General features: G+C 45.0%; 1 protein-coding gene across 1 annotated transcript; it reads left to right on the forward strand.

The window, feature by feature from the left end:
* Positions 1–3645: 3645 nt before the first annotated feature.
* Positions 3646–10905, forward strand: LOC123078567 (vegetative cell wall protein gp1). The gene is made up of 5 exons (XM_044501118.1): positions 3646–3777; positions 7758–8546; positions 8669–8731; positions 10148–10252; positions 10361–10905. Exons 1-4 carry the CDS (start codon positions 3646–3648, stop codon positions 10214–10216), a joined length of 1053 nt encoding a protein of 350 aa, XP_044357053.1. The 3' UTR covers positions 10217–10252; positions 10361–10905.
* Positions 10906–13885: the final 2980 nt, after the last annotated feature.

Consider the following 13885-nt stretch of genomic DNA (forward strand, 5'->3'; position numbering starts at 1 on the left):
CACATGAGAACCTCTCCCTCTATTGGTGCAGCCCTGCCTCTCCTCCTCCTCCTCTCCCGTGGTGCTTGGCGAAGCCCTGCTGGACTACCACGCTCCTCCATCACCACCACGCCATTGTGCTGCTTTTGGATGGAGTCTTCCTCAACCTCTCCCTCTCTCCTTGCTGGATCAAGGCGTGGGAGACGTCACCGGGCTGTATGTGTGTTGAACGCGGAGGTGCCGTCCGTTCGGCACTAGGATCTCCGGTGATTTGAATCACGACGAGTACGACTCCTTCAACCCCGTTCTCTTGAACGCTTCCGCTTAGCGATCTACAAGGGTATGTAGATGCACTCTCCTTCCCCTCGTTGCTGGTTTCTCCATAGATAGATCTTGGTGACACGTAGGAAAATTTTGAATTTCTGCTACGTTCCCCAACACTACTATCATAGTTCAATGACCCGGTTATACTTCTATCATGTTCTACCTTCGAGTATTACCGTGTGGTATCTCGAGGATTTCTGCCCATTGCACTACATGTTATGAATTTTTGATGAAGTAGTAGCTTTCCCCGTTATAGTCACTCCACGGGTTCTGGGTTGTCGTCAACCGAGAACACCGATTAGTGAATCGAATCAACACAGTGATTCAATACTCCTAGTACTTTGTTGTTGAGACATTTAATACTCCATCATGTCACTCCTAGCCTGATCGGTTACTTCGTGATCAGGCTAATTTTAACTGTGCTACCTAGTCCTTCTTCCCAGAGCACAAATTTCGACGGTGAACTAATCTTACGTCGATCTTCCTCGTTATATCATTTCTTCTTGAACAACAAATTTGATTTCGAGTTTGTATCATACCCATGGTTCCAATAACCTTTTGCTTCATCATTCCCTTGACTTGATGTCATTGCCGATCGATTACATCTTCATGAAATCTCTTGACAAATGTGTCATGATCATCATCATCATTCTGAGCTCTTCCAGGATATCAATTGAATTCATGATGAGAAGTACCATACTTTCCCTTGATGATCTATATTATCATCGACCAGTTTATTGCATTCCGTTCAACACAAACTTGTCCGTGTTTTGTGTTATACCTTGAGTTCCTTGCTATCCGGCATTAGTTCTTCTTTACCTTGGAGTATTACCATCTTTTATGCCGAGGATGTCGTGAGAATTTCACCACTTCTTAAGAATTCTTGATACAAGTGATACTTCTTGCCATCTCCTTTCATTCCTTGGTCCCCGTGTTGTTTCTAACCGGAAAACCGACAATTGAACTATGATGTGCGAATCCAAAACTTCTAGGCAACCCTATTGCTTTGAAGTTAATGGTTGACATTTCATTCCTAGACCATTGGTTATCGAATCACCATCCTAACATTGATCATTCTACCTAAAGCACATATCTTGGGTGCACCTTACAACCAATGTTTAATTGGGTATATTTTCCTTGAGCATACCTCATTATATCATTTGATCTGACAAATGATATCTCCTTGTTCACGTAATTGTGGAAATCCATCCTTTGGAAATTCCGATGGATTGTCGCTGAGTCCGTCAACCACCTCCTCCTCATCTCCTTGGTTTAATGATGAACTCTTGTTTCAGAACTCACTTCCATAGTTCATTTCCCGAGAATCTTACAATGTCATCTCGTCAATTTGTGTCGCACCTTCTCTTCTCAGGCACCCTAAGTCTGAGGTATCCTGACACCAATCAGATCTGAATCTCGGTCGGATATGATGGTTGGAATATATTTTCAAGAGTTATAGCATTGATCCTCATATGACCTGGTAAGGTGATGTCATGCCTAGCACACCTGACCGGAGGACCTAGTGTTATAGTTCCTTTTTTAACACGGTTAACCATTTTTCCATGAGGAAATTGAATGCCTTGTTTAATAAGTTTATCCTGATGGATCCTTTGTGTATCCAAAGTCTGACCTTTGCTTGAAGACCATGTCAATGCTATCTCGAAGCATGTCTGTGGTACTCCGATTTTCAACAAGAATATTTGAAGTCCAATGCTAAATATTCTTGCTCAATTATCCAAACAATGTTGCCTGGGTAATGTGATGAAATTTCTCTCCCCTTACATAAAGGGTGTTCTACATTATATCTTGTCATGGATATCTTGCTCTGCTTGTCCTTGGGAAGGATATACCCCTGAAATATGTGTTTAAACACATTTTCCTTTACATTGTTTTGTTTAATCTTTCTTGTGATCTATATGATCTAAGGAGAAATAATTTACTACTTATGTAAACACCTCGATGTACAACTCTGTCAGTAAGACCCTATTTCTACTATTAATGACATTCCGGTAACCGCTGATGGATGAGAACTTTGCCTGTTGGCCCGCCTCGTTCAACGAGCAGGAAAATGGTTCTCTTCATCCCTCGCCCTTGGTACCGATGTTGTTGCCGACATAACCGACAGACTATCCTCTGGCCTTGCTTACATGATCATGCAAGATGTCACCGCCCTTCCTACTTTTAACCCACATGGTGGGCCCATAACCCACAGTTCCACAGGATCAAAACCTGACTCTCCTGTACACCCTGTTTCCAAAGATAACCCTTGCGCTTGGCTTCGTATGCAATTCACGAGCCACATTCCTAGTGATCTATCCTGGTATCAGATGCAATACTTATTCACGTTACCCTGATACCCTTTCACCTTTTGACTAGGCATTGAATGATTGCCTGGCTGCTTGAAACTTCTTATTGTACCTTCGAACTTTACTCTCGATGTGTTTTATTTGTTCAACTCGAGAGGTACTCATATGCTCATTCATGGGTTAATCCCAGATTATTACCCTTATAGCATTCTGTCGTTGCCGATCTGTCCTGTTACCTAATCGTAAGTACGATGGAACCCTCGAAGAAAGGATGATGACTTCATAATGATGACCTGAAGCAGTGGAATGAAGACATCCACGTAATGCATCGACCTTTTCGAGAAGAGCAACCAAGACCAAGAAGATCCGTTAGATTTTTCGTAACCCAATCCCTCCCCCCTTACTCCCCTCCTAAAATCTCGGGACGAGATTTCTTGTAGAGGAGGAGAATTGTGACGCCCGGATAATCAAGCTACAGTAACCCCTGCTAATGATGCCACGTCACCTTGATTACTGTTGCTAATCTCGCGTTAGTTCGAAACCGGTTCAAATTCAAATTCAAAATAGAGGCAAACATCAAAAGCTTTCAAATATTAAAACTAAAATGTTCGGTTTGTGCCAGATAATGCATAGGTGATTAAGGTGAAGAAACCCTAATTTTATAATTCCTTTAAATGTTATAAGATGAATAAAATAGTAGCGAAAACTATTATTTAAATACTTTTAAATAATAAATAATTACAAAAGTATTTTAGTTTAGGTAGCTAGTTAATGTGGTAGTGGCATATTTGGTAACATCAAATTAGGTGCCATTTTGGTATTTTGCTAAAACAAAAATAAAAGGAAACTAAGCTAAAATAGAAAAGAAATAAAATAAATAAAAGAAAAGAAAAAAACAATAGAAAGGGAAAAGGACCCCCTCTCCCTGGGCTGAATGACCTAGCTAGCCAACAGCCGGCCAGCCCATTCGGGCCGGCCCACTCCCTCGTTCCCCCTTGTTGCCTCCTTCCCCGCGCCCTGTTCCCCCGACCGCGCCATGAACAGGGGCGCGTCCCCGTCGCACCACCTCGCCGTCCCTGCCGATGGGATAAGGCCGCCACGCCCATGCCTCCTCGGTTCCCTCTCCCACTCACCCCCGCTCTCTTCCCAGATCTCCGCCTCCCACTCGGTCCTCAAATCCGCCCTCGTCCAAGCGCTCCCATGGTCGTGACCGTCACGTAGCCATGGCCACTATCCTCCCCGCACCACGCCAGCGAGTCACCGAGATCCCTCACCGCCTGCTTCGTCGTCCCTGACCGTTGGTTCGAGCTCCGCGCCACCGTAACGGCGTGGACGAGGTCGTCTTCAACCTCCGGACACCGAGCTCCACCGCGTCAGAGTCCGCCTCGCCTCTGTGCTCCCGTTCCCCGCAGGCCTTTCGTGTGCCGCTCGGTGAGCTCCACCCCCTTCTTCTCCCTGTTCTTGCTCCATTTTCGCGCCATAGCTAGTCGTGCGCGACGCACCACCATTGCCAAGCTATGGCTCCGCCGTCGAGCTCGCCGTAGCGGTCACTGCATGCATGGCTCGCGTCCGACCGTGTAACCGTGCTCCCTGTAACACCGCGACACAGGTGCTCTCTCCAGTGCATCCTCTCGCTGCTCCTAGCTCCGTCCCCGTCGAGCTGCGATTCCGGCTGTCGCCTGATCTCGAAGCACCGCTCAACCCCGGCCACGCCTGTGCCTGCGACCACCGCCACTCGACATGCGTTGTCGCGTGCGTTCGAACGCACCTAGCCCCGCAACGAACCGTGCCCCGCAGCCCCGTCATCGAACTCACCCGAGCCTCGGCGTCCGTGCGACATCGTCGACAGCGACCATTTCGGCCACCCCCGCCGTCGTGCTGCCCTCCATCGGACGCGACGTGAAGAGGTCGTTCTAGAGAGCCTGGCGACTATAGCCCATTTCCGAGTTCGCCGGAGCTCGCCACCGCGTCTGGGCTCGCCGGCACACTCTGATGGCCGCGCTGACTTGGCGCCGATGTGGCACCGCGGGTCCCGCCGCTCAGCCACTAACCCCTGGCCTCCCTGGGCCCAATTCACCCAGTTAACTATGCTGACTGGGCAGGCCCAGTTAATGACACGCGGGCCCCCCAACCTTTAAGCTTTTCTTTTAAAATAAATATAATCTAATAATTAATTAATTAGTTAATTATACCAATAATTTGTCACTGACTAATGGGACCCACACTTAACTAATCCTAGTTAGTTTAAAACAAATCCTATTTCACCTCTTTCTCAATGACACGTGGGTCCCGCTGGACCCACAGGTCAGATTTGACCCAGTCAAACCGCACTGTTGACTGATGACCTCAGCATTGCATTATGATGACATCAACTGACACTATTCTAGATAATGTTAGAATTAAATAGATAAATAAATTCAGAAAATGATTAAAACTTTAGAATAACATAGAAAATAAACCGTAGCTCAGATGAAAATATTTTCTACATGAAAGTTGCTCAGAACAACGAGACGAATCCGGATACGCAGCCCGTTCATCCGCCACACATCCCTAGCATAGCGAACACGCAACTTTCCTCCTCCGGTTCACCTGTCCGAAAACGCGAAATACCTGGGATACTTTCCCGGATGTTTCCCCCTTTCGCCGGTATCACCTACTACCGCGTTAGGGCACACCTAACACCGCTCATTGTCATGTCATGCATCGTCATGCTTATGTTTGCATTGTATTTAATGTTTCTTCCCCCTCTTCTCTCCGGTAGACTACGAGACGAACGTTGCTGCTGCCCAGTTCGACTATGGAGTTGACGACCCCTCCTTCTTGCTAGAGCAACCAGGCAACCCCCCCCCCCTTGATCACCAGATATCGCCTATTCTTCTCTCTACTGCTTGCATTAGAGTAGTGTAGCATGTTACTATTCAGTTACTCCTATTCAGTTGCATAGCCTGTCATTGTTACTACAGTCGTTGATACCTTACCCGCAATCCTAAATGCTTAGTATAGGATGCTAGTTATCATCATTGGCCCTACATTCTTGTCAGTCTGCCTTGCTACACTATTGGGCCGTGATGTAATTGATGGTGACTAAAATCAGGTTGGATTGTTGAGTGCCCGCGAGTGATTCACGGATTGGGGGCTGAAAGGACATTTGTCCCGATAGCCCTCTGTGTGGATCTTTGTGGCGGAGCGACAGGGTAGGTTGAGACCACCTAGGTGAGAGGTGGGCCTGGCCCTGGTCGGCGTTCACTGTTACTTTATAATAACATGCTTAACGAGATCTTGGTATTTGATCCGAGTCTGGCCACTGGCCTATACGCACTAACCAACTACGCGGGAAAGATATGGGCACTCGACGTCGTGGTATCAGCCGAAGCCTTCGTGACGTCAGCGACTGAGGGGCGCGCGCCGGATTGGACTAGAATGCCTGCTCTTGTATTAGGGAGGCTAGGTCTGCTTTCGGCTGCCCTCGCAACGTGCATGTGTGCAATGGGCGATGGGCCCAGACCCCTGCGCCGTAGGAGTTAGACCGGCGTGCTGACCTCTCTGTTGTGCCTAGGTGGGGCTGCGACGTGTTGATCTTCCGAGGCCGGACATGACCCAGGAAGAGTGTGTCCGGCCAAATAGGATCGAGCGTGTTGGGTTATGTGGTGCACCCCTGCAGGGAAGTTTATCTTTTCGAATAGCCGTGTCCCTCGGTAAAAGGACGACCCAGAGTTGTACCTTGACCTTATGGCAACTAGAACCGGATACTTAATAAAACACACCCACACAAGTTCCACAAACAACCCGGTGATCGCTTTTCCACAGGGCGACGAGGGGAGGATCGCCGGGTAGGATTATGCTATGTGATGCTACTTGGAGGACTTCATTCTACTCTCTTCTACATGCTGCAAGATGGAGGCTGCCAGAAGCGTAGTCTTCGATAGGACTAGCTATCCCCCTGTTATTCTGGCATTCTGCAGTTCAGTCCACCGATATTGCCTCTTTACACATATACCCATGCATATGTAGTGTAGATCCTTGCTTGCAAATACTTTGGATGAGTACTCACGGTTGCTTTGCTCCCTCTTTTCCCCCGTTTTCCTCTTCTTCTCGGATGCCGCAACCAGGCGTTGGAGCCCAGGAGCCAGACGCCACCGTCGACGATGACTACTACACTGGAGGAGACTACTACTACGTGCAGGCCGTTGACGACGACCAGGAGTAGTTTAGGAGGATCCCTTGCAGGAGGCCTGCGCCTCTTTCGATCTGTATCCCAGTTTGTGTTAGCCTTCTTAAGGCAAAGTTGTTTAACTTATGTCTGTACTCAGATATTGTTGCTTCCGCTGACTCGTCTATGATCCAGCACTTGTATTCGAGACATCGAGGCCCCTGGCTTGTAATATGATGCTTGTATGACTTATTTTATTTTTAGAGTTGTGTTGTGATATCTTTCCGTGAGTCCCTGATCTTGATTGTACACGTTTGCGTGTATGATTAGTGTATGGTTGAATCGGGGGCGTCACAAGGAGGAGGAGGAGGAGGAGAAGAAGGAGAAGAAGAAGAAGAAGAAGAAGAAGAAGAAGAAGAAGAAGAAGAAGAAGAAGAAGAAGAAGCAGAGGAGGAGGAGGAGGAGGAGGAGGAGGAGGAGGAGAACAACAACAAGAAGAAGATCGCCGGTCCCCGACACCACTGACAGCCCGACCCCCGACACGACACCACCTACACCCCGACCCCCGACACCACTAACAGCCCGACCCCCGACATGACACCCCGAGACCGCCTCGACACCCTGACACGGCACCACCGAGCCCCCGACCCTCGACACGACACCTCGACCCCGCCTCGACACCCCGACACTGCGACCCCGACACAGCACCCCGACACCCCGAGACCGCCTCGACACCCCAACAAGACACCCCGATCCCCAACACCCCGAGACCCTGATACGACACCCCTGACCCCGACACGACACCTCCCGAAAAAGGTGCTCTTCGGCCTTCCAGAAGCCGACGGGGTCATATATTTGTGAATTATGAGTTAGGTCAGGTATTCACTTATTATATATATATATATATATATATATATATATATATATATATATATATAGTTGGACTATTCTGTTACCGGTAACAGAATATTATTCTGTTACCCTCGGTCCCTATATAGACCAGACCGGCGATCCGCAAATTCCCCAACCCAGAAAAACCAACTAGACAAAAATGCACACCCACAGCGCCCCGTCGCCCCACGGCCACCCGCTCCCCTCCGCCGCCCGGCCGCCCCGCGCCCTGCCGCCTCCTGGCCATCCCGCGCCTTGTCGCCGCCCGACCACCCCGCCCCCCGCCGGCGACCAGCCACCCTTTGCCCCGCCGCCTCCCGGCCACCCCACGCCTCGCCGTCGCCCGGCCACCCCGCGCCCGCCGCCGCCCGGCCACCCCGCGCCTCGCTGCCGCCCGGCCACTGCGCGCCTCCCCTCCGACGGGCTCGCCGGCCCCTCCCCGCGCGCCTCCCCTCCGACGAGCACCGGCCCCTCTTCGTCGACGGGCCCTGGCCCCTCCCTGTTCGCCTCCTCGCTGGCGTTTGCCGTCCCCTCCCCACGCTTCTTCCCGCGGGCGTTCGCCGGCCCCTACCCGCGAGTCTCCTAGCCATCGGGCCCTCCCCGCTGCCATCGATGCCAACTGCTGCCCGCGAACGGGATGGGTTCAATGCCCGCTGCCGGGATCCAGCGCCCCCCCATCTCCCGATTCACTGTCTGCCGCGCATGGCGTCGCCCTTCCTTCCTTCCTCTTAATCTTCTATGCCAGCCGGCTGTGGCATCCCATGTGCTGCAGCTTCCAGCGTCGTCCTCTGCCTTGTCGGCGCACAAGCCGTTCGCCTCAGCCACCCCAGTCCGTTCACCATTTCCAGCAGAGTCCGTTCAACACTAGCGTGCAGCTACCCGCCTCCTGGATTCAGGTTTGTTACATGCTCAAATGGGGAAGCCTGTCTTTGTATCAGGCTACTCTTGTTACAAACACCTGAACCGGAACTCAAACTCATGTGTTACCGTCCTCTCATCTTGTCTGTTTTATTCTCAGGGACGCATTCATGGCTTCATTCAACAAGTGGACTGTGGGAAGATGTTCATCAACAAGTCTGCGGTATTAAGTTTAGCTGCTAGTACATATTATGGATTTGGGGACATGAGGGAGCGAGTGGTACATGGATCGATTGGTGTAGTCTTTGTAGGTTGAGTAGATTCTTCAAGAGTACTGAGGTTTCTTCAGGAGTACTGAAGAGCTTTATTGTTCTTGGAAAAATGATAATTAGCTAAAAATGTTAGCTCTGTCATTCCATAATTATTGATTAATTGTTTGGTCTGATTTCAAGGTACGGACAACAGGAAAGAAATCTTGCATCGTTTGCATATGGTACATAGACATGTTTCCCATTCAGCCGCCAACTCCACGCTTAGTTCGTTAGCTGATTATAGGGAAAACAAAAGTTGGTAAGTTCAAAATGTCCAGTCCTATAAGTTCATCTAATCTATGTAGGATTTTGTACTATGAGTTCATCTACTCTATGTGTTTGGGCAGTACAAATATGGCTACAGTATATTACTGCTATGTAGAATTTTGTCCTGTGAGTTCATCTACTCTACTGTATGAGTTCATCTACTCTACAGTACAAGTTCAGCTATGAGAAAGAATTAGCAAAACTGAAAGAAAAAATGAATGTTACCAGAATTGAAAGCAAATGATTTTTCAAACTTTTGGATGAGATCTTGCTCAGTTTTCTGGTTAAAAAAAAAGACAACATGGATTTACCATGTTCTACCGGTGTTACTACTTTGTACTGATCCTGGAAGCCTATGAGCGGTACATTTTCCTAAGCGGGTAATGATCGCAAACTCTTGGTTATGATGGATTTTAATATAGAGCTAGGCCTTGTCACTGTGAATTTATTATGCACCTGATCCAAATTCTTCTGATGTTCTGGGCCTCTGGGGCATGGGTCCAATATATTAGTTTCTATGCTCCACTGGTCCTCTCCACCACGAGCCCTAGTGTGGATCACCTGCGGCGGCCAAATCCCGGCGGGCCCAGCCACTGCTCGTGAACCCCGCCTCCATCAGCTCCACTTCACCGGAGCCGTCAGTCCGCAGGAGTAGGGGTAGCAGGTTCACCCGACGTGCGACGCCTTCTTTCATCTCCAAAAATCTTGTTTATTGAGTTCAGTTCTTCGTCGCATGTTTCACTAGCTAAAAAATGTATGGTGTTCTGAAATTGCTTGCGAACCACTAGCTGAAAAAAATAATCCCTCTTCTTGTAAGTTCTGGTCAGAGTTTAGACTATACCAAATGTCCAAATTACATGGTGTGGTCTTCTGTTCTTTCCGTTCATTTCAAGTTAACTGTAGCTGAACATGTGTTGTGTTGATACTGAACTTGTGATTTGTCTGATTCTAAACTGATGCGTATCCAACATTGGTGTTTAAACAATTTTTGGTCCATTGACTGTTTGAACTTGCAACCTTACTGCCTTGAACTATGGTATAAAAAAACTGAACTCATGCAGGTACTTGGTGGTGCAGACTTGGTAGCGGTGATATTTTGGTTCGATTACATATCAACAACAGTGCAATGACTGAAAGATCATCAGTTCAAAATATATATGCAGGAGGTTTGCGAACCAAAAAGTTGATATTTTGTTGTGTTTAAATTTTCGGGTGCATGATTGAACAAGATATAAAAATAAATATGATGTATGATATATACTTTTTTCTTGTAGGAGGTTCAAAGATTGTCGTGGAGCAAGTTAAAGAGTTTAGTACACCTGCGTCAGTCGGCCACCGTAGGATGTAGCTACTACTCTCTCAAGTCATAGGCTGCGGTTGCTACTTCTTTGTACTCGTAATTTGTTATTTCTTTGCAACCAGATGTGACAGACGGATGCAAGAGGCAAAGTGTCCTATTTGTTAGATGTTCAGTACAGATTTTTCTCTAAGAAAAAACAACATGAGGCAACAGTTTTGAATGTGCTAGTTGTAAGTAACTTAGTTGTTAGATGGTCATTTCAGATTTTTGTAGATGCAACAACTAGTTTGTTTTCTTGTGCTAGTTGAACTGGTTTTCTTGTGCTAGTTGAACTGGTCTTGGTTCAGATATTTCTCTGAGAAAAAAGTAGCAAGAGGCGGCAGTATTGAATGATCTTTGTTAGATGTTCTGTAAATATTATGGAATTTTCTATGGGACACACCTGAACTGAAGTTGTTACCTGAAATGAATGGTTCTACTTCTCCCACGGAAAATGCCACCTTTGGTTTCAGGTTTCTTCATTGTTGTAAGGCTTGTGAAATTTAGATAATCTTACCACTGAGGTTGTGGTGCCTTTTTCTTTCAGCAAAAATTCAGGTTGGGAAGCTTATTTCTTCCAAAGTGATTGTTTGGGTACTACAAGCTCCCACAGAGTGGAAGCGGTTGTTACAACAGGTTTGAAGTAGATATTACACAAGGTTTGATTTTTCTAGACCATGTACAAAAACAGTAGCAGTTCTAGTACTTATGCAGTCGTCTGCCTTTTCTTAACTTTGTTTGATTTTTCGTGAAATATATAAAACCCAGTAGCAGTACTATTACTTATTGTACAACAGGTCATTGACTAAAACTATATCAGTTTAGCACATGTACTTACAAAAACAAATCAACAGGTTTGTAGGTTTTTTTCAGCTCATCTTGTTGGCTTTTTTGGTTCATACTGCAGGCTTGTAGGATTAGATTCTCATGTTTGTTTCAATATTAGGGAGAAGTAGAACCATTCATTTCTTGTATATTTATTGTTATTGTAGTATTATGGAGTATGTGATCAGCTCATGCAGTATATACTAAGTATGCACAAAATGTCTGTACGGTACTTTACATACAAAAAACTTGCTTTCTCTAGACCATGCAAGATTCCTCAAAGGAGCTCATGTCGAACGAGTGCTTTACATACAAATGAGCGCAATGATGGGCCATTAGCTTAATTTCGCGCACACGACATCTTTGGTCGCGTGGCCGGCACCATTATCTTAAATATTTGTTTCTGCACTAAGTTTCTTAATGTATTTTGTTCACAAAATTTTAGTGAAAATTTTACCTCACGTTACTTGTGATCTCGCAACTGTATGTTCACCCGTGAAGGTATCTCTCATTGCTTATTGTTACATTAATTTTCGTGGTAAGAAAGGTTTACATTAAAAGTAACATCATATAGGAAAAATGCTTCTATTCTAACACATTTTTTTCTGGAAAAAAGAGCACTAGTACTGAGGAGTCGTATTGACAAGGATGCTGTTTACAATTCTGATGAGTCGTACTGACAAGGACATAATTATTGTGCAAATGGAAAAAAACATACATAATTATCGATGCTACTGGATTGTGGACAGAGGAGTTAAATTAAGCCCCTCACTTTGTTTCTACAAATCATGGGAGCTAGATCCCTGCTTCAGTATATGACTTGTACAAGAAAACATACACTAAGTGTAGCAGTTCACTATGTATTTATATCATCAGTTCGTTAACAAATCAAAGAAAAAGTTTTTGTGCGTGTGATTATTCCTGTGAGCGCCAATGTACTTAAATGTTTACTTTGTGCTTCCGTGTATATTTTTGGGCAGTACAAATACACCGTCATACTAAGTACTTACGTGGTCGGGGTCGAGGACCTCCTGCTCAACAGTACAACTTAACTTCTTGTTTTGTGGCCGGTCGCTCAAGGAGTTGTGCTCGACAGTACAACTTCTTGTTTTGTGGCCGGTTGCTCAAGGAGCTGAGTTCAAAATAAGAGAAGTCTAGAATATCGTCACAAAACACGCTCAGTACAAAACCATACATAAATCCGTTCAAGTACTCTTTTTCTCGAACATATATTCGTCCGTTCTAGAAAGGAAAAATGGTTGAATTAAAAATATTGACCAGTACAAGTGGAAAATGGTGGTCCATTCGGAATAAAAGAAATGACAGAAATTTAACTTGAAAAAGTTCAAGCAAAAAGAAATCCCATGCAATTCAAATGACAAAAGTACAAGTCGTAAAACAAGAAAAGTCCAGAGCATCATCGTAAACAAAAGTTTAATTAAAAAAAGAATAAAAAAATATTTTCTTTTTGAAAAAAATATCATTCAGTTCGATGATATAAACCATGCAAGTACAGGGGCGACGATACAATAAACCATTGAAAACTTATGAGCAAAACAGAGCAAAGTCCAGTTAGTAAAAACACGCTTAGTACAAACCCGTGCAAACATCAGTACAAGTACCCCTTTTCGGAACCATTCAAAATTACTCTAAAAAATAGCTCAGTACAAACATACACATATATCATTACGACTACTCTGCTTTTCAGACGAGAAAACAACAGGATCCATCATATCGTATTCCAAATTACTCTTAAACGGTTGCGAAGTAGAGAAAACGTTCAACATGACTAAGTTTCGCATTTTCGATAGCTATCCAACGATATATTATTTGCCCCATTTTGATAAACTTTTTTAAAAAACCGCGTTCAAAACCAATTTTAACCGTATTTGAATTCCTATTTAAACCGTAAGGAATTCGAAAAAACTTTCTATACGCAAACGTTGCGCATTTTCCATAGCTTTACAACGCCGTATCATTTGCGTCAATCCGATAAACCGTTTGCAAAAAATCACGAAAATACATTTCGCCCAGAATTTCACCGTTTTTCAAATTACATTTAAATCATATAGAATTAGAAAAAACAATACATATATGGAAGATGTGGATTTTCACCAGCTTTCTAACGCCATCTTATTTGCTCAATTCCGACAAACGGTTTGAAAATTGAGTCCAAAATACGAATCACGTTTTCGGTTTAAAAAACGGTTTTTTCAAAACTACTCTTAAACCATAATGATTTTGCAAAAACAAATTATAAGATTGTAATGTGGATGTTAAGAGCTTTCCAACGATATATTACACGCCCCGCTTCGACAAAAATATTTGCAAAAAAATTTGAAGTAAAAAAACGATTTTTAGGAACAACAGAAAGCATTAGTTCAACCGCTTGAATTCATCAGTCAAGTAGGGTAACAGAATAATATTCTGTTATACGTAATAGAATAGCCCAGATGTGTGTGTGTCTATATATATATATATATATATATATATATATATATATATATATATATATATATATATATATATATATACATAAACACTATTCTGATCACGGGATGAGAATAATATTCTGATCACAACCTGACCTGCCCCGCTAGGTTGAACTTCCCTATGAACTAGGTTGAACTTCTGC

The sequence above is a fragment of the Triticum aestivum genome, chromosome 1B (genome assembly GCF_018294505.1).
Source record: "Triticum aestivum cultivar Chinese Spring chromosome 1B, IWGSC CS RefSeq v2.1, whole genome shotgun sequence".
In the NCBI taxonomy this organism is placed as follows: Eukaryota; Viridiplantae; Streptophyta; class Magnoliopsida; order Poales; family Poaceae; genus Triticum; species Triticum aestivum.

Excerpts from the sequence above, each read along its gene's own strand:
- LOC123078567 (XM_044501118.1), top strand. The coding sequence starts at position 3,646 with ATGAACAGGGGCGCGTCCCCGTCGCACCACCTCGCCGTCCCTGCCGAT. Across the intron at positions 8,547-8,668 it reads TACCCGCCTCCTGGATTCAG|GGACGCATTCATGGCTTCAT; the intron begins GTTTGTTACATG and ends TTTTATTCTCAG. Across the intron at positions 8,732-10,147 it reads TGTTCATCAACAAGTCTGCG|GTACTTGGTGGTGCAGACTT; the intron begins GTATTAAGTTTA and ends GAACTCATGCAG.